A 21,116-nucleotide genomic window follows, 5' to 3' on the forward strand; every position below is an offset into this window, starting at 1 on the left:
ATTATAAGTCTAGACAAAGTCAGATCAGTGCTCAATTCATAATCATATTGATTGTCAAAGAGGTGACATACTCAGTCGTGTTTATTTGTTAGACATCTCAAAAAAGCTAAGGGAGACTTTGACTATAATTGGTAAACAATTAGGCCACGGACCAAGGATAAAGTTACTACTTTTATGTTTTGTTTCATAAAGTCTTGTTCTGGCAAACACCTGAGGATTGTGGGTATTTTATCTAGTGCAAGATACAACATTGAAAATGTTCTCTTATTAAAATATCTAAGGGATTACACAGCTATACTTAGTTGGAAGTTTGCTATTTTGAGTGCATTCTAGTGTTAAATTGGTTCATTTGTATTTTCCATGTTGACCATATATACGTTATAGCCTAATCCAAAAATATATTTTAGAAAGCCCCAAATTTGTGATTTCTTGGTGGGGTAAGCTCTTACTCTACATTTCTACTGATTATGCTTTGATGTGATAACTGTAATTCATATATAAAAATACATTAAACGTTTGTATTGATATGCCATTTATTAGTCTTGCTTTTGCAGCATGAAGGCCTTACTTGTGATGACACGGAATATTTCAGCTCGGTGAAGGCACGGAATATTTCGGCTCAGTGAGAATGGGGACTGATTCACTCACTACCATCAGGTGTGTGTGGCACTGATTGGAAAATTGAGCCCAGGTGTGAAGAGGTTATATATGCCCTGAGACCCCTGCTGTCATTTTTAGAAATCATTTTAAATTCACTCCTGCTTATTATTATTTTAATTCATTTAAACATCTTGGTTTTAGGATTAACTCAAAAAATCCAGTTTTAATCCTTAAAATTTACAGACCTCAAAAACCGAACAGCGTTTTTATCCAGGAGTTTTCAGACTAATTTTGGTGAGCTGGAACGTGCGAGGCATGGGCCATCCAACTAAACGGGCTAAGGTTTTTTTCACATCTTATATCTCTATCTGCCGATATCGTGTTCCTCCAAGAAACTCACATTAGACCATCAGAGCGGAACCGGCTGCGCTGCAGATGGGCTGGCCAGATGTTTCAATCCACATTTTCAAGCAAAGCCCGCGGTGTGGCAATTATTATTAAGAAAAACATAGATTTCAAACATATCTCTACAGTAAGCGACCCGAATGGTCTTATTTTAGGTGATTTTAACATCCATGTTTGCTGTTCCACTCAGGGTTTTATCACATATTTGTTTAGATTATTTTAATCTCACCCTAACTGTGAATGAACCTACTCACTCTAAAGGTCATACACTAGATTTGGTTTTATTCTGTGGTCTCAGCCAAAATCATTTTAAATGTATGGATATCTGTGCGTCGGATCACAAAGCGATTTCATTCAACATGGTTTTATCTGTTTTAAATGCAGATTTGCCTGCTTTTAAGTTTTCAGATCTTTTTAACTCTGCTTCTTTTACTGCTTTTAACCAACATTTTAACAGAGAGGAGCTGGTCTGCAATTTTAACCAAACTTGTCAATCTGTCCTTGACAATGTTGCTCCTTTTTAAATTGAAAATATTGAAGCCCAATCCACAGCCCTGGCTTTGCTCACGAGATTAAGAGAGAGTGTAGATTTTATGAACGTAAATGGAAAAAGACCGGCCTTCAAGTATTTTATAACATATGGAAAGACTCAATGAAAAAATTTCAATCAGCAGTAAAAGAAGCAAAAAAAATCCTACTTTTCTAACCTGATCTTAAAAAAACGTTTGAACCCTAGAGTTTTATTTAAGGTTTTAGATTCAGTCACCTCCTCTTCTCCCTCTTCCTGCAAATGTTTTTAATAGCTTTTTTATTGAGTCTGTACAAGAGCTGGCAAGTCATTTTAAAGCTATAGAGTCATCTACTGAAGAACTTGACAATGCTCAGTCTGACTCCTTTTATATTAAATTGGTATCTCATGATAAAGTTAAAAAGGTGATCACAAACACGAGTAACTCCAAGTCAAAAGATATTCATAATCTTCATGCTGCATTAATCAAGAAACATCAGAGCTACCTGTCTATACAAACCAAAATATTCCCAGAAAGCTGGAAAACTGCAATAATTACCCCTGTTTATAAATCAGGAGACAAGGACAAGGAGTAATTATCGGCCTATTGCTATCCTCCCTGTTGTCTCAAAGGTTCTGGAGAAAATTATAGCTGAGCAACTAATGGAACATTTAGAGTCTAACCAGCTGCTTCATCCACAGCAGTTTGGGTTTAGACATAAATACTCAACTGAAACAGCTAATTGTTATTTGCTTGAAAACATAAAAGCTTCAATGGATAAAGGAAATGTTGTTGGGGCAGTGTTCCTAGACCTAAAAAAGGCCTTTGACACGGTAAACCACATTACTCTAATGAACAAGTTAAAACAGTTCAAAAGCTCTGCAGTGGTTTACATCTTACCTGGAGGGGAGAGAGCAATGTGTCAGGGTCAATGGGGTCAGGTCCCATCTGCGTGCCAGCAGCATGGGAGTACCGCAAGGGTCTGTACTTGGTCCACTGTTGTTTTCTATGTATATCAATGACCTACCAAACTGCTGTCCGGGGTCCAACTGTCAAATGTATGCTGATGACACTGTTATCCATGTGTTCAGTAAAACACCCAGCTTAGCAGGTGAGCACCTGACACAAGCATTACTCAGCATCTCCAAATGGCTTGAGCTGTCTCAGTTGACCATTAATGTGAAGAAAACCGTCTCTATGTGCTTCTCCATCCGTAATAGACCTGTCACCGATGTTTTTGAGGTACGGATCAAAAATGAATTAATTGAATCAGTAAATGAAGTAAAATATCTGGGCATCATCCTGGATAAGAATTTAAAATTTGTTACGCAGGTTAAGTATGTTGCAAAGAAGGTCAAACTAAATCTAAACTGTTTCCGTTTCATAAAGCTGAGAACACACCGGGCGCGTTGGCGCTTTGGGCCAAAGCGACCAACGCGCCCGATCTGGCGCGTGGTCATTTTGTGTAAAAAAATGGTCCAACGCGCCCAAAAGCAACGCGCCTACGTCATGGCCTACGTAGATGAGCCCGCACAAAACTTATTTCCCCCCGCTTTTTCTATGCTATCAACCATGGCTGAGATAATCCCCATCGCTGCGCTCTATCTTTTGTGGGAGTCCGAGGAACGGAGCTACGCAGCTAGTCTCCCCCGATATATTTACTCCCCTAATCAACCATGGCTGCGATCAGATCCGACCCGACACAACAGCGTTCATGTCCACACAAAAACAACACCTACACGGCCAACAATTGTGCCAAAAAACAAATAAACAGCGAACGGAACAAAAAGCCTTAAAACAGCATTGCAGATTCACGCCACTCGGAAATGAACACAAACAGCAAGGCAGCACCATACCAAACACATTTACAGCAGCATTGTGCACAGGGCAGTAGAAAATAAAGGCAAGTAGCCTACATTACCTGGCTGTGACGGGACCGTGGCTGGCGTAGATAGCCTATAGGGCAGGCATAAACACCGGTGCTTCGCTGTACTCGTTGTGAAAGTTCCCCGGATTTAGCCGTTATGTTTGGGTTCATTATATGGAGGTGGTGGCCGCACACAGCCGGGTGAGTTAGCTAACGCTATCCGACCGGTGCTAACTTGGTTTATCGGCTTAAGCACAGCCACACATATTCACTGAATTAACCAGGAAGCCCATTCTCCTGGCTCACTTTCCCCACCCGAGCGGCTTCATATCACCAGCCAGCCGCATTAACTCCACGGTGTTTATACAGTCTCGCACACACAGCGGTGATTATTTGCTCCTGGTTCACTTTCCCCACGTCTTGTAACCCCGAGCGGCTTCATACAGCACCAGGCAGTCAGTCGTAAATACATTTCCTACTCGGTGTTTGCCTCTGTGTTGTCACGGTCTCGCACACACAGCGGTGATTATTTGCGCCTCCATTTTGTCTCAGATTTTTCTGTCCTCCGGCTCTCTGCCAGTGACGTAGGGTCAAGCTCACCGCTGATTGGCCAACGCGGCTAAACGTCACGCGCCGGAGCGTTGAAAGTTCAATATTTTCATCTTTTTTTTGAAGCTTTGCCGGCGCGGTGACGCTTTTTGACGCTTTGCCGGCGCGGTGACGCTTTGGCAACGCGCCCAAAGTGCCCAAAGCAACGCTTTGCCGCGGCCAACGGATCCTCGCGCCCCAACCAATGGTTCCCTATGCAAAAATAGGATTTTTCAACGCGCCCACCACACCAAACGCGCCCGGTGTGTTCTCACCTTAAAGCTGAGAACACACCGGGCGCGTTGGCGCTTTGGGCCAAAGCGACCAACGCGCCCGATCTGGCGCGTGGTCATTTTGTGTCAAAAAATGGTCCAACGCGCCCAAAAGCAACGCGCCTACGTCATGGCCTACGTAGATGAGCCCGCCCGAAACTTATTTTCCCCTGCTTTTTCTATTGCTGATCAACCATGGCTGAGATAATCACCATCGCTGCGCTCTATCTTTTGTGGGAGTCCGAGGAACGGAGCTACGCAGTCTCCCCCGATATATTTATTCCCCTAATCAACCATGGCTGCGATCAGATCCGACCCGACACAACAGCGTTCATGTCCACACAAAAACAACTTCTACACGGCCAACAATTGTGCCAAAAAACAAATAAACAGCAAGTGAACGGAACGAATAGCCTTAAAACAGCATTGCAGATTCACGCCACTCGGAAATGAACACAAACAGCAAGGCAGCACCATACCAAACACATTTACAGCAGCATTGTGCACAGGACAGTAGAAAATAAAGGCAAGTAGCCTACATTACCTGGCTGTGACGGGACCGTGGCTGGCGTAGATAGCCTATAGGGCAGGCATAAACACCGGTGCTTCGCTGTACTCGTTGTGAAAGTTCCCCGGATTTAGCCGTTATGTTTGGGTTCATTATATGGAGGTGGTGGCCGCACACAGCCGGGTGAGTTAGCTAACGCTATCCGACCGGTGCTAACTTGGTTTATCGGCTTAAGCACAGCCACACATATTCACTGAATTAACCAGGAAGCCCATTCTCCTGGCTCACTTTCCCCACCCGAGCGGCTTCATATCACCAGCCAGCCGCATTTCCTCCACGGTGTTTATACAGTCTCGCACACACAGCGGTGATTATTTGCTCCTGGTTCACTTTCCCCACGTCTTGTAACCCCGAGCGGCTTCATACAGCACCAGGCAGCCAGCCGTAAATACATTTCCTACTCGGTGTTAGCCTCTGTGTTGTCACGGTCTCGCACACACAGCGGTGATTATTTGCGCCTCCATTTTGTCTCAGATTTTTCTGTCCTCCGGCTCTCTGCCAGTGACGTAGGGTCAAGCTCACCGCTGATTGGCCAACGCGGCTAAACGTCACGCGCCGGAGCGTTGAAAGTTCAATATTTTCATCTTTTTTTGACGCTTTGCCGGCGCGGTGACGCTTTTTGACGCTTTGCCGGCGCGGTGACGCTTTGGCAACGCGCCCAAAGCGCCCAAAGCAACGCTTTGCCGCGGCCAACGGATCCTCGCGCCCCAACCAATGGTTCCCTATGCAAAAATAGGATTTTTCAACGCGCCCACCACACCCAACGCGCCCGGTGTGTTCTCACCTTAAGAAGGGACTTGTCATGTCAAACGGCCAAATTATTTATGCACGCTATGATTTTTTCTCATTTGTCATACTGTGTCACATCATGGTCACAAACTTCTTTTACCACATTAAAACCTATCTTTTCAATATACAAACAGACAATAAAAGTCATGGACCGGAAACCCATGAGATGGCATCACTGTGGCATTCTAAAAAAACAACCTTCTCACCTTTGATAACTTTATTAATTTGAGTAATCTTAAATTGTTTTTCAAGTGTGTAAATAACCATGTGTCACCACTGTTGTCTGAATTGGCCATCAGACGTCAGAGCTCTCTTCGGACAAATACACGAGCCTCCATCAATGGTGATTGTCTTGTTCCAATGCACAAGGCATCTTTCAGTCAGTCTGTTTTCTCTGCAAGGGGGGCAAAACTGTGGAACCTCTTGCCCACTAGTCTAAAACTAGAGACTAATAGCAACACTTTTAACAGAGAACTTAAACAAAGGCTCAAATCAAATCAACAGTGCTCACACAAATAATTTACAACTGGTTTATTGTTTGATCATGCTGCCTTTGTTTTACTCTACGTAGCCTATATATATTTGACTCATTATATTGCTGCTCTGTACTCTATTGTATTCTGCATTTTTACTCTTTTAATTATCAGTTTTTTAGCTAGCATTAGCATTTATGCTAACACACTGTAAACAATGCATCTGGTTCGTCCAATGACATTGTCATGTCCATGTCCAAATAAAATCTACTATACTATACTTATTTTAATGATACTACACAAGAGACCTGTGAGGAGTTTTTACAGTTTTTTAAAGACAAAGTCGATTTTTTATAGGCATCAGGGGCCTCATTTATAAAGCTTTGCGTGGGATTCACGTGGAAGCTGGCGTACGGAAGAAATGTAGGATGTACGTGCGAACAAAAATATTCGGATTTATAAAACAGTGCGCACTCACGTCCTACGCCTGTTTCCCTTTATAAATCACAATCAACTCTAAATGTGGCGCAGCCTTTGCGGGCTTCACGTACCGCCCATATTTACCCATACATAGTCATCGACACGCCCGAATTAATATCATTTACTGAGTGCATGAAGGCGGTAGTGGCAATCGCCGACTGAAAGGGAAATGGAAAAATAAACTCCACACGGTGTGGATCACTGCGGTCACCCCGAAGTAGCCGTTGGAGAAGTGGCGAACAGGGAAAATATAGTTTGGTGGCAGTGTGAGCGTAAAGGCGATAGAGTGCAGCCTGTGGCGATCTCTGTGAACGCTGTGGCCGAAATAAAAAGAAGTGATCCAACATAAAAGTGGACGCAAACAAGTGCATATCCTCACTCACACAACAGTGTTTGTGCCACGAGCGGGGGGCACTGAGACCCCCCATGAGATACAGATTCGGAGAATTCATCCCGGGGCAGTGACGGGCGGCGGAGGGTTAATAATAAACTTCACAGTCCCTTTCAAAACACAATCGCGACGTGCTTAAACACAAAGAAAAACACATAAATAAAACGGACTAAAAGCCGTGAAACAAATCACAGTAGCCTATGTGATGTACAGTATGGCTTATCATTAGTGTATGAAAAGGTGCACTCCTGTCTGCCTGACTGAGGCATCGAGAACAGCGTCAGTGTAAAAGTAATAGGCTGTATTCCACCTCAATATTATCAGAATTAATTCCACAACATGCAGATAGGTTATTCTTTAATAACTGCAGAGCTTATTCGAACGTTGCTATTTTGTTTTTATTTGCACTCATATGTCTCCGTTTGTAGGCTATTTAAGATCCTAATTAGGGGGCCAAGCCCGAGTAGGGCTGGGACCGCGTTTTGCAGAGCAACGCGGTTCCCAAGCCCTGCGGGGCAGGGAACCCTATTGTTCTTGTAGGGATTATTATTATTCCTATTCCTTACGTAAAAGTGGTGCTGCAGCCCAAACCGTAAAGGGTTTGGACATGCCACTTGCATCACTAGTTCAGACCCCCGGTCTCTCAGCATACAAAAAAATTCAGACATGCCGCCCACTAGGTGGCGCTACAACAAAGGAAAAGTCGTTTTGGGCTATAACATCCGCACCGAAAGTCCCACAGTCAAAAACTTCACATCCACAGATGCCCACAAGTCAGCTGCATCTTTTGAGATAGGCCACACCCATTTGCATATGGGATTTTCTTTCGCTACATCGCAAAAACTGTGTCAGTCACCAAAACATACTCCTCCTACAGTTTTCGCCCGATTTGGACGAAACCAAAAGCATTATGCTCTACCAACTCCCACGAGCAAAAGTGGGTCAAATAATTTTTCTACGACCATCGGAAGACCAAACGGTAGCGCTTTAAAGATTCGCGAAAATTCCTTAAAAAAAAAAAAAAAGCGGATTTACTTGAAACTCAAGGGAGACTATCATGGGGCATACCTGAGCCTATGGCAAAAATATGGGCAATAAATTCCTATGTGGGCCGGACTTATTAAAAAAAATAGTTTTTCAAATTTTTTGCCTGTTTTCGCCATTTTCTAAGTCTTTAGGCGGGAAAATGGGAAAATTCAAAAAAGTGTCTTTACAATGGAGAGGTTGACAATTTGATTTTGCTATAACTCCCCAACCGAACATCGCACATTCAAAAACTTGACATCCACTTGTTTGGTACATTGAGCTGCATCTTTCTATCTAACGTAGTTTTGCGAATGTCATCCATAGGGGGCGCCAAAACCACAAAAAGCAAAGAAAACGCGTTTGGGGCTATAACTCCCACACCGAACATCGCACATTCAAAAACTTTACATCTCCGGATTCCGTGAAGCGAGGGGCCGGCGCCGCGGACGACGACGCCCGATCCCGAGTCGCGTGGGAGGCTTGGCCCCCGTTCACAACTGCTTGCAGTTCTAGTTCGTTTTGTTTTTGTTGGTATCACTCCATGGAAAAATCCGTGGAGGCATTTGTTCATTAGTTGTAAGAATGGCTTCATCCGTTTTGCAAAGGAACTCCCAATATATGATAGACCTACATGGCTTATAATAGGCCTATCTGGATAAATTTTACACAAACACATTCGTTCTCGCACTTCATACATGTGCCGACGGAGTCGCCGTTTCTCCTTTCTCCACTTTCTGTGCGTACGCATGGGTCAGAGTTTGCGTGGAGGACCGCACATCTCTGTTGTGTTCACTACTGCATTGAATTACTCATACAGTTATTTCAGTTACATTGTACAGCCTCTAGGTGGCGTAGTGAGTCAGACGGTATGAGATAGGGCTAGTTGAGGAGAGAAGAAGAATGTAATGGAGGTTGATACAAGAACGGAGATAAAGATGTTGAATGGAAAGTAACGCGTTCGTGTTGGTTATTACTACACACCCAACATAACAAGTGGCGACGAGGATAAAGAAATAAAAGAATGGCTTTACTTGGTTTACAACCGCCCTCTGCGTTCCTGGAGTGCCCGGGAGAGCCGAAGATTACGTTCGAGGCTTGGAGGAAGCTATTCGACAACTACTTGCTAGCTATCGGAGGTCAAGAATTTTCCGCGGGGAGGAAAAGAGCCCTGCTGATTCACTGTCTGGGAACAGAAGGACAAAGGTTGTACAATACCTTGCCGCTTACTGAGGATACTGTGGTGGCGGATTTTGCATATGATGTATGTCTGGACTCAAATGTTAGAATGCTTATTAATGAAATAGGAAACATTTGCTACAGGCCTGTATAAAACATACATTGACTGTTTTAGTGAAACTAACTGAAATGTAGGTTCAACCATCCCCCTCAATCTCCCGAGTGGAGCCAGCCTGACTATACATTTGAAAGGTGACAATGATCCTGCAGACAGCCTCCTGCTGTTCTGGGGCAGCCTGCCCCACCCACGATTATAATATGAATGTATATCTCAAGCCCTGTCTGTCTCCCAAACCTGTCTTCCCCTCCTTCCCCTCACCCAGCCTTACCTGTCTACCCGCCTCCTACCATGTCCTTAAATAGTCCATGATTTTGAGTGAACATGGTCACTTCTTGTAACATACTTACGTGTGTTGGAACCGGTGACCTCTCCGCGGAGAATTCTTGCTATTCTTGATTGAAAATAAACCTGATGCTATACACTATATCACCGTTTGCTTGACTTTTCTCACCACAGTAATTGGCGAGTTAATTCCAGGAAGGAGAACACCGGCAGAGGGTCCACGGGACCGGACAACAGCAGGCCTTCCATTTCGGGACAGAGAGGACCTCTGTTGGCCGTCCCGTGGGGAAACTCTGTCATCTCCTCCGAATCGGTATGTGAGAATATGTTTTGTTTTAAAGCAACAACAATTGGGTTAAAGGATTACTTCTAAGGACATCTCTGTAGGAATTTTTACACTACAGTCGGAGCGAAACTCTCCCGTTTAAATTTACTTGGTAGTGAGCATGAACTTTAATTAACCATTAATGTAATAAAGCTAGAACGCCAAAGTGAACAGCCACGAGTTAGCTTCGGCCCGGGTGCTGTGTGACTGTTAATGCATCTGAATGGCCTTCCGCCAAGCACCGGACTGGAATTGACGAATTAGTCTTATTTGTTCAAGTTGAACTGAGCAGGTTGAGAGGAAGGTTTTAGGTAGTTTAGTAATGGGTAATGTTACTTGTTCGGTTGACGGACCGGGACAAGCAGCTGGACAGTGCTTTCATTTGTACTAATTTTCTTTTCTCCAGCAGGTTTTAACTCCTTTAAAACTTTTCCCTTCTTGTGAACATAGCATAAGGGCAGAGTTGGCCCTCTATTTTGGTTGTTTTGTTGACAGTGGAGAGTTCTGTGTTTTACAAAAAAAAAAAAAAAAAAGAGAGAGAGAGAGAGATTTTAGTTTTCTTGGAAAGCCTGAATTATTAAACAGGTCCTTCTGGGAGATTAAACTAGAATTGTTAACCCTTTTACAGACCAAGATATTTGTGTTGGTGGGGCTTGTTTTCGATCAAATAGCAAGAATTTTGAAATTTCATAAGTGTTTTATTGTTTGTCTTTGTTTTATTGTATTGTTTGGTTGCAACTGTTTCTTTTTTTCCTTCCATTCTGTTGTGCTTTGTGTTAACTAGACAAAACGTGCCGACCCGGGTGGAAAGGTAAGTTGGTAGTTTTGTGTGTGCTTTTCTTTGGTTTTCTTTAACATGGGAAAGGCTTCTAGCAAAAAAGCGAGGGAGAATATTCCCATCCCAGATACGCCAATTATTTTGCATATGAAAGCACACTATGGGCTTTCAGCTGTGACTCAAATACATGTATGGGTTCGTTTCGGTTTCCCTGTCGGCGGTAGCTTCAGCGTCACTCAGCTAATCAACCTTAGAACACAATTGCAGGCAGAGGAAACCCGTACGGCGCACATGAAAAGTAAAAATTGTTTTAGCGCCGACTGGCGGGCATTTTACCAATGGTTTGACGAAGCGACAAGACGGAGCAATTGGTGCCAGCCAGCGGGGGACAAAGTAACTCCATTTGTGTCTCAGGGCTTATGCTTACAGGTCGCCCGGAGCCCCAGACAACAACGTGCTCCGGAGACAACACACGCTGCCGCAGCCGGCATGCCCACGGCACAAACCACATGCGGGCCTCCGCCCTACGTCCCATTATACCCAGACCTGAGACACCTCAGTGTGGTTGCGTTAAACAAGGTGGCGTCTACCTCTGTTCCCGTTCCAGTTCTGCCCTCCAAGCTACTGGACCCGGTGAGTATTGCACCATTACTTCACAGAATGTCTGAGGACGCACTTCCCTTGATGGAAGTGGCCAGGCCGGCCGAACCCGCTTTTGTTCAGCGGCCTTGGGATACTTATGTGCTTTTAGCCGCTATGTGTTATCTCCCAGCACTTAAAGATGTTGGAGAGACACGTTTTTTGGAAGCGTTACTGGTTTTCTGTGCCGAGTTCAGACCAACTACCGCTGAGTTACGACTCATTTTGTTCGCTATATTGGGTAATGACTGGGCTAGTGTTTCAGCTACTTTCCCTCCAGAGCTCCAGTGCCAAACGGTTCCTGTCACCCCAGAGCATTTCTGTTTTTCAGTGCTCTAAACTCATCGCATTCTGCAGCCATTACACGTTTGCTTTTGCATGCTGGCTTCAACCTTGGAGGTTAAGGCCTCGTCTGTCTTTTAGCTACCATTTAATTCCCAGTTCAGATGGCTTTGCTATCCCCTTGTCTAGATTCAGCAGCCTATCTGTCTTTTAATTCCTTTTGAGTTTGGAGTAGTCGTGCCCACTTGCATATTGGTTGGTCACGGCACACACCCATTATTGCTATTTGCTATGCCTCATTTACTATAGGCTACAAGTCAACCAGATTTACAAGGCAAAAGGCCTGATCACCTTTTTGGTCTTAAATAGACTAGCTCATGGATATGCCTTTCTGCAACAGCTGCCCATCTTAGTAATGTTTTTGTTTACACATTTGAGAAATGTAGGATTTCATGTTTCCTCCTTTACCTATTTTCTGTGCCAGCTTTGCTTTGCTCCTTTCCATTCTCCTTTTTTTTTTAACCTTTCCTTTTTAAGTTTGGAGTTGTCCTGCAGAGGACAACTTGGGAATTTGTGAAACGTTTGCTGAACTTGCCTGATTTAATGCTTTTGTTTTGTCCAAATCTTAAATAATTTTGTTTTTACTTGTTTTTCAGTCTTCCTTCTGCCTAAGCTGACTCTGGTAACCAATTCCTTTGATCACACTTCCTGTGCAAACAAGGAACCTCAATTGCAAATGGCTACTCAAACTTTTGCAGTCTTAGAGGGACTAGCCTGTGAACCTGCTTTGACCCATATTCCAGAGTTGTCCTTTTAGAATGGGTACATCTTTTTATGCCTTGACTCTAACATAAATCTTATTTTCAACAGCCACTTTTTTGGATAAAGGGACTCATTAATTTGTTTTAGACCACTACATCTCCTGGTTCAAGTCGGACTCACTCATTTGCTGCTCTTGTTACCACAGATTAACATGCGCAGTCACCCTTAGAGAGGCTGATTAGTTATCTTTGTTTGCTCCTTTGCTTTTAGCTTCACATCTTCTAGGACCAGAGTGCCTTGCCATTTTACATCTTAAAAAGAGTAAAGGCCACCTTTGTTTTGTTAATTAAGGTTATGCAGCCACACGCAAACGGAGCCGGCCTTCGAGGCTGGTTGACGTGTTTTCACTTGTTTTTGCTAGTTTTGTGTTTTTCTTTCAGATGATTTTACTGTGGGCTCATATGGCGTCATGTTCATTTCCGCTGCTCTCTCCAGCAGAGGAGCAGCGTCAAACACTTTTCCAGTTGTCTCCCTTCAACAAGACAGGGATACTGCCACCTAAGATGACTCTGTTAACAAATGCCTTGATTACACCTCCTGTGTATACATGGATCCTCTGTAGCAAGAAGGCTACTCACATTTTTGCTGTCTTAGCTGGCCTAGCCTGTATACATGCATGTGTCACTTTTGCCACGTTTCTAGCATTAATTTTGGTTACATCTAGCCTCCTTTTAGAAAGGGGACTAGTTCTTCTGCTTTAAAAACTACTTTTCCTGGTTCAAGCTAAACTCCCTCAATTACATCTCTTTAAACCACAGATAAAAATGCGCAGCCACCTTTAGAGTAGCTGATTAGTCTACTTGATTGCTTAGCCTACTGACCATTTCAGCCACAGTCGAATGTTAATGCCCCCCCATGCGTCTCTTTAGCTTTAGCATCTCTTTAGCTTTGTAACACAGATGCATCGACACCTTTTGCACACCACACAATTAGCTGCCCTTGCCACTGATTGCCCTTACGGTATAGACACCCTCTATGCCTTTTACTACAACGCTTTCATTTGCATTGCTGCCTTGCCCCGTTCAAGGAAATCTGTTTTTTTATATGATACTAATGTCCTTTTTCTCCAGCAGGTTTTAACTCCTTTGAAACTTTCCCTTTCTTGTGGAAATTGCATTTGGGCAGGGTTGGCCCTCTTGTTTGGTTGTTTTGTTGACAGTGGGATGTTTGGTGTTTTGCACCGAGCAAGAAATGTTTTGTATAGTTCTCTATGGTCTGTCCCAGAGAGGGGGAGAGAGAAAGAGGGATTTAGTGTTTCCTGTTGTTGTGGTTGTTAATATTGGTTGTTCAGAACTGCAGAGTTCTGATCTCTGGTTTTGCCAAAAATCAGTCGGTTGGCTTGTTTTTCTTTCCTTTTCTCTCTCGGTGTTGTGTGTGACAACTCTGGCGTCTGCCTGACCATTAGACAAATTGGTCACCTTGCTGCCGGCATTTTTGAATGCTTGATTTTTGTATGTTTGTGTTTTTGTTGTTGTTTGGATTAACTCTGTACACTTGGGTGTGTATTTCAGTTTTCCTGTTGCGCGCAGCGATCGTTTAAGCTTTGCTTAAACTTGTTTCTTGTTTTGCTACTAACTTCATCTTTGCTTCCCGACTCTTGTAGGTGCTGATTATTTCCCTGGAAATATGCTTATCTCATTCTATTGCTATACCTGTTTTCTTTTATGTTTCTTTTTACTGTTTCTCACATTCTGTGGTTTTCCTAAATCCTAACACAACTCATTTTAACACAACTAACTTTGTAATTTGTTTTGTTTTATTTGCTGCACATTATCAACATGTTGCTGCAAACTTGTTGATGTTTCACCACAGTTTACATTGTTGGCCTTGCAGGTCCGATCGGTAAGTTTATTATGGTTACGTTTTGCTTGATGACTGCATCCAAAAGGTAAGATCACTTTGTTTATTTGACAAGTCAACATTGTTGTTCTTTATGGTTTTGACTTTCTGCTATAAGTGTTATCTTCTTTCCTTTTTAAACTAATTTAGTGGGCCTTTTTAATTCTCAATTTGCAATGTTGATACCTCATGTCGCTGTCTCTTTGATTATATTTGAACAATATCCTTCTCTCCTCTGCAAGATGCGTCACAGTGAAAGCAGCAGTGTTTCCCCCTGTCCTGTCCTGTCTGGAAAAGCCTCCACTGTCCCATCCAGACCTGGAGCTTTGGTGGTTGACTCTGCTTCACGGCACCCGGCCTCAGAGCAAGGCCAAGTTGGCTACACGGTGTTTTCTGCATCCAACACACACATTAGTGACAACCCTTTTGATGCTATTTCCTGCTGTCAACTGTCACTGTCACGGTCACTCCCCTGTCCTCTCTTTCTGCTCTCCACAGACTGGTGAAAGATGCACTATCACGACCAGCCACCACCCGAGGATCGGTTTTGTGGTCTAGGCTCCCAGACGAAGGTTCTGACTAGGCAAGCGATGGACGGGACCCTTTCAACTCCTCCTCTCCTCCATGACGGCCGTGAAGGTTGCAGAACGGACCACCTGGATCCATGCCAGTCACAGCGAACGGATCGAGAGGCACCTACAGGACTACAGCCCACCAGCATGGACCAGATGACATCAGCTGGACCAGCACCAGCCACGACGAAGAAGAGGACGGCCAAACCACCTCGCTCCATGGAGAGCCAGACGACGCCCTACCGCGCTTTGGGCTTTAGTCTTGATGTGTCTGGCCTGCGTCCCCCCCCCCCCCCCCCCCAGATGTGAAACACCGCTTTCCTATTGTCTGTCTACAGGACCCTCATCGCCGTCGAGGGTGCACAGTGTGCGCCCTCCATGCTTTCAGACCTGATAGAAAATGTCTGCCTTTCTGCTACCCTTGGGGCTCTTTGAACTTTACAGGCATTCTAGGACTATTTTGCCTTATCGTTTTTGGTTTCAGCTTTTCATTGTTTCTTTGGCCTTAAACTTTTGTTTTGTTTTTTTTGTTTCTTTGGTTTAATGTTTTTCCTCTTTGGAATTCGATTTGAGGTTTTTTCACATTAAACTCGCTTCTTGATATTTTGGCCTTCTCCTTTGATTATTGGCCTGTCCTGGGTTTATATTTTTTCCTTACGAGGTTTTTATTATTCCCTGTTATTCCTTTTGCCTTACCTTTTGACTGTTTTGGGGTTTATTTTTTTCTCCCCTAGTGTATATTTTGCCTTACTGTGGTTTGCTATCTTTTATGTTATCATAATATGATAAAAAGAGAGAAGTGTGGTGGCGGATTTTGCATATGATGTATGTCTGGACTCAAATGTTAGAATGCTTATTAATGAAATAGGAAACATTTGCTACAGGCCTGTATAAAACATACATTGACTGTTTTAGTGAAACTAACTGAAATGTAGGTTCAACCATCCCCCTCAATCTCCCGAGTGGAGCCAGCCTGACTATACATTTGAAAGGTGACAATGATCCTGCAGACAGCCTCCTGCTGTTCTGGGGCAGCCTGCCCCACCCACGATTATAATATGAATGTATATCTCAAGCCCTGTCTGTCTCCCAAACCTGTCTTCCCCTCCTTCCCCTCACCCAGCCTTACCTGTCTACCCGCCTCCTACCATGTCCTTAAATAGTCCATGATTTTGAGTGAACATGGTCACTTCTTGTAACATACTTACGTGTGTTGGAACCGGTGACCTCTCCGCGGAGAATTCTTGCTATTCTTGATTGAAAATAAACCTGATGCTATACACTATATCACCGTTTGCTTGACTTTTCTCACCACAATACCTACGGTGGTAGCTTACTGGCTTTGCAAACCTTTTTCACCCCGAAAGTCAACGTGGTCGCGGAGAGGTACCGTTTTCGGCAGCGCGCTCAAGCTATGGGTGAGTCAACGGATCATTATGTGGCAGCGCTGCGTGAGCTGGTGAAAACGTGCAATTTCAGTGCAATGGAAAATGAAATGCTACGTGATCAGATAGTGGAGAAAACGTGTGTGCCTCGTATACGTGAAAGACTGTTGTTGGAACCTGAGCTAACTCTTGACAAGGCACTTACACTAGCCAGACGAATTGAAATCGCCGTTGCTGATGCAAAAACGTTCACAGAGAGTGGAACGAAACTAGTCTCTGCAGTCTACAGACAGGGAAATAAGAAGGCGGGAAACCCCAAAGACAAGTATAAGCACAAAGGGGGAAAACGGAATGATGCCAGTCAACAATGTTACAGATGTGGATCTGCTGATCACCTTGCTAACGACCAGTCATGCCCAGCTAAAGAAGGTAAATGCAAAACATGTGGGAAGATAGGCCACTATTCCAGAGTGTGCAAATCCTCTGCTAAGTCAGTCAATGAAGTGAGTTTGCCTGAAGTGACTGTCCTAAATGTTGGCAAGAAGACTGATGTCCGAGGAAAATTAATTGGAACTTTCACTCTGGCTACATCAGCTACAAGTACACATACAAGTGACATGTTAGTTGACACAGGATCTGCTGTTTCAATACTACCCGAAAAACTGTACAGAGACAACTTCAGCACAAGTACACTAAGCCCACCTACAGTAAAACTGTTGACATACTCAAGACAGAACCTAAAAGTTTTTGGACGTCTTAAAGCGACAGTAACATACCAACAGAGGACTGCAACTGGATTTTTCAACATTGTAAAGTCTGGTACACCCCTCATTGGGCTGGATCTATGTGAAGACCTCAACATAGAGATTAAAGGAGGAAAGTTGGTGGAACCAACAGTGGACTGTGCCATGCTTTCACAGTTACCTAAGCTCCCTGAAACTACAACCATTTTGGACATTGGACATGCCAAAGGCTTTGTGCATAAGGTGCAGATACGCACAGATGTTAAACCAGTGCAACAAAAACTCAGACGCCTGCCACTTTCTGTACGTGATACCGTCACTGCAGAGCTGAATGAACTGGAAAAGCAGGGAATCATAGAGGGAGTTGATTCATCCGAATGGGTTTCCCCTATTGTAGTCACTAGGAGGAAGAACGGGAAAATCCGCATGTGTGTGGATATGAGAGAACCTAACAAGGCAGTGGTCCCCGACAGCCACCCATTACCACTGATCGAGGACGTACTAGCTGCACTGCGTGGGTCAAGGATGTACTCTACCTTGGATCTGAAAAGCGCCTACCATCAACTGGAACTGCATGAGGAGAGCAGAGGTCTCACTGCTTTCATTACACATGAAGGATTGTACAGATACCGCAGAGTTCCTTATGGACTAAGTTCAGCCCCTGCAGCATTCCAGAAAATGATGACAAAAATACTCAGTGGATTAAAGGGGGTTAAGTGTTACCTAGATGATGTCATAATCTATGGGCCCTCACAGGAAGAACATGACGCTAACCTGAAAGCTGTAATGAAGCGTATCCAGGAAGCGGGTCTGCAGCTCAACAAGGAAAAATGCCTCTTCAGTCAGACTACACTGACATTCCTGGGCCACAGACTCTCACCTGAAGGCTTACAGCCAAGCGATGGCCATGTCACTGCAATCCTGAATGCGCCTGCTCCTACTGATGCAGCCACCCTGCGCTCATTCCTGGGCCTAAGTGCATGGTATAGCAAATTTATACCTAACTACGCCAGCCTGGTCGAGCCAATGAGAGCTCTGTTGCGGAAGAATACGACATTCAAGTGGAATGATGAAGCACAAAAGAGCTTTGATCAAGTCAAGAACATGGTTGTCAACAGCCCAGCACTGAAACTGTTTGACCCAAACAAACCAACAGTGGTCTCAACTGACGCTTCTGATTACGGACTTGGAGCTGTTTTGACACAGGTAAATGAGGCCGGAGAGGAAGACACAATCGCTTTCGCCTCCCGCAGTTTATCAGATGCTGAAAGAAAGTACTCGATTGTTGAAAAGGAGGCTCTCGCATGCGTCTGGGCTGCTGAAAAGTGGCGTGTGTGGCTCTGGGGAAGGAAGTTCCTGTTACGCACTGACCATCAAGCTCTAACTACACTCCTGACTACCAAGGGAAATAATCGAGCTGGACTTCGAGTTGCCCGGTGGTCTGCTCGCTTAATGGAGTTTGACTATGAGGTCCAGTACAGAGCTGGAACACTGAACAGCATCGCCGACTGCTTATCCAGACTACCACTTCCTGCGACAAACATGGATTATACCGAGACCGTGGAGTCAGTCGCAACAATACTGGATGACATTCAAGCAGTCACTCAGGCGGACTTCAAAGCAGAGAGTAACTCGTGCCCTGTGCTGACCAAACTTTGCGCACAGCTACAAAAGCCTTGGCCAAGACAAAAAAAAGTGCTTGACCATGACCTACAGCCATACTACCTGATACGTGATGAACTGGCAATTTTGGATGACTGCGTGGTCAGAGGCACTCACCGCCTCGTGGTTCCAGGGTCACTGCAGAAAAGGCTCATAGACATTGCACATGAGACTCATCAGGGCATTGTCAGAACAAAACAACGCCTCAGAGAACTTTACTGGTGGCCTAAAATGGACGCACAAGTTGAATCACTCATCAAAGACTGTACTACATGCAGACAAAACGACAAGTCAGTTACTACCTACAATGCCCCACTCCAACCTGTGCCTTTGCCTGATGCCGCATGGGAAAAAGTGTCAATCGACATCGTTGGTCCTTTTGAATCTGCACCAAGAGACTGCAGATATGCCGTAACGCTTGTGGACTACTTCAGCAAATGGCCGGAAGTAGCTTTTGTGGCACAGATTGATACTGCAACAATCATTCAGTTCCTCATAGCAACCTTTTCACGGGAAGGTAATCCAAAGGAGTTAGTGAGTGACAATGGCACTCAGTTCACATCAGCTGAATTCACAAATTTCCTAAAACAAAGAGGAATCGTGCACCTGAAATCATCTCTATATTATCCCCGTGCGAATGGAGAAGTTGAAAGGTTCAACAGAGTGCTCAAAGACTGCCTCCAGACTGCGTCAATCCAAGGGACACCCTGGAAGCCATTCACAAGGTCCTTCCTTATGGATTACAGAGCTACTCCACACTCAACCACTGGAGTGAGCCCCTCACAGCTGCTTCATGGAAGACAAATGAGAACAAAACTCCAAATCATGGATATGACTCATGTCCACGTAAACGAGAATGTGGTGCGTGAACGAGTTAAAAAGATACAGGAATACTCAAAACAGTACACAGACAGGAAGAGGAGTGCAAAGAAAACATCCTTCAACCCTGGTGATCAGGTCAGGATTCGGAAGCCATGGAAGGTAAAGAAAGGAGAACAAAAGTTCACAAAGCCAAGAACTGTGGTGCGGAAGAAAAGCCCATACACCTACCTGTTGGATGATGGCAGAATCTGGAACACATCACACCTTTCTGTACTACCTGAAATGACGACTATGGACAATGACACTGAACAGACCGAACCTGAACGAGAGACAAATGTGGACAGTAGGCCTGAGAGGTGTAGGCAACCGCCTAACTGGGCTAAGGACTATGTCATGTTCTAAAGAAGTTGCATAAACATGCATTTTGTTAGTCATTAAAGAAAAGAAAAGAATGCATGCATGAAAATGTTTGGTATGCAATTTACATACTGTTAAATGTTGCTGGAATGGTTGATTGGTTGTCATCTTATTACTTTAAAATGTTATAGGCATCGTGTTACTTGAATGCCATTACAAAAGTAATTTCAAGTTTTGTTATGAAGGAATTTGCCTTTATTGAAAGGGGGAGATGTTGTGTTCACTACTGCATTGAATTACTCATACAGTTATTTCAGTTACATTGTACAGCCTCTAGGTGGCGTAGTGAGTCAGACGGTATGAGATAGGGCTAGTTGAGGAGAGAAGAAGAATGTAATGGAGGTTGATACAAGAACGGAGATAAAGATGTTGAATGGAAAGTAACGCGTTCGTGTTGGTTATTACTACACACCCAACATAACAATCTCCCGTCAAGTTTGGTTTTTATAAATCCCAATATTTGCTTAGAAATTGGCGTGCGCCCTCTTCTGGGCGTACGCAACGTTTATAAATGAGGCCCCTGATCACCCCTCCAGACAGCATTTTATCCACCTGTAGCGACATTTGTATATATTTTACCCATTTTCAACCTGTCTCGCTGTCCATTCTCCGATTCTGTTGATAGCTTAAAAATCCTAAATCATGTTTGACAAAAGTGAAAGTTGTCGTGGCACAGCAGAGACGGGCTAGCTCTCCACCAATCAGATTGCTCCGGCTGAAAGACTGGCCGATTGAACTTGTTGAATCGGCTGAAAAAAAGCCCGACGACATCTACGACGGCTGAACACACCAAAGAGATTTGTGTCCCCGCCCCGTCCAGACTCTCCGACCATGTCCGACGCACGATTATCGGGCCGCTGTGTCCTGGCCTTTAGAGGGGGCATCCTGTGAGGACACGGAATATTACAGCCCGGTGAAGGCACGGAATATTTCGGCTCAGTGAGAATGGGGACTGATTCACTTACTACCATCAGGTGTGTGTGGCACTGATTGGCTAATTGAGCCCAGGTGTGAAGAGGTTATATATGCCCTGAGACCCCAGTGCTCTGTGCTGCTCATTATCTCACCTTCAGAGCTAGTGAGAGGTTCTTTCTGAGTTTCTCTAGTGCCAGTGTATCTTCAAACACCTATTAGTAGTGATGGCTAGATGAAGCTTTTTGAAGTCTTGAAGCCTTAAAGCCAAATGGTTCACAAAAAGGTTAATTTCTCGAGGCATCATTTGAACACAATACAACCCCCCCTGCTGGTCAAAGTGTTAAATAGCTGGATAATTCTATCAATTT

The 21,116-nt window shown here is 44.2% G+C and overlaps 1 protein-coding gene across 1 annotated transcript; it reads left to right on the top strand.

The window, feature by feature from the left end:
• Positions 1-16,543: 16,543 nt before the first annotated feature.
• Positions 16,544-20,724, top strand: LOC307258746 (uncharacterized protein; the record flags this gene model as incomplete). The annotated part of the gene is made up of 3 exons (XM_080038401.1): positions 16,544-16,618; positions 17,005-19,759; positions 20,654-20,724. 3 exons carry the CDS (start codon positions 16,544-16,546, stop codon positions 20,722-20,724), a joined length of 2,901 nt encoding a protein of 966 aa, XP_079894527.1.
• Positions 20,725-21,116: the final 392 nt, after the last annotated feature.

The sequence above is a fragment of the Ammodytes marinus genome (genome assembly GCF_949987685.1).
Source record: "Ammodytes marinus genome assembly, chromosome: 12".
Lineage (NCBI taxonomy): Eukaryota > Metazoa > Chordata > Actinopteri > Uranoscopiformes > Ammodytidae > Ammodytes > Ammodytes marinus.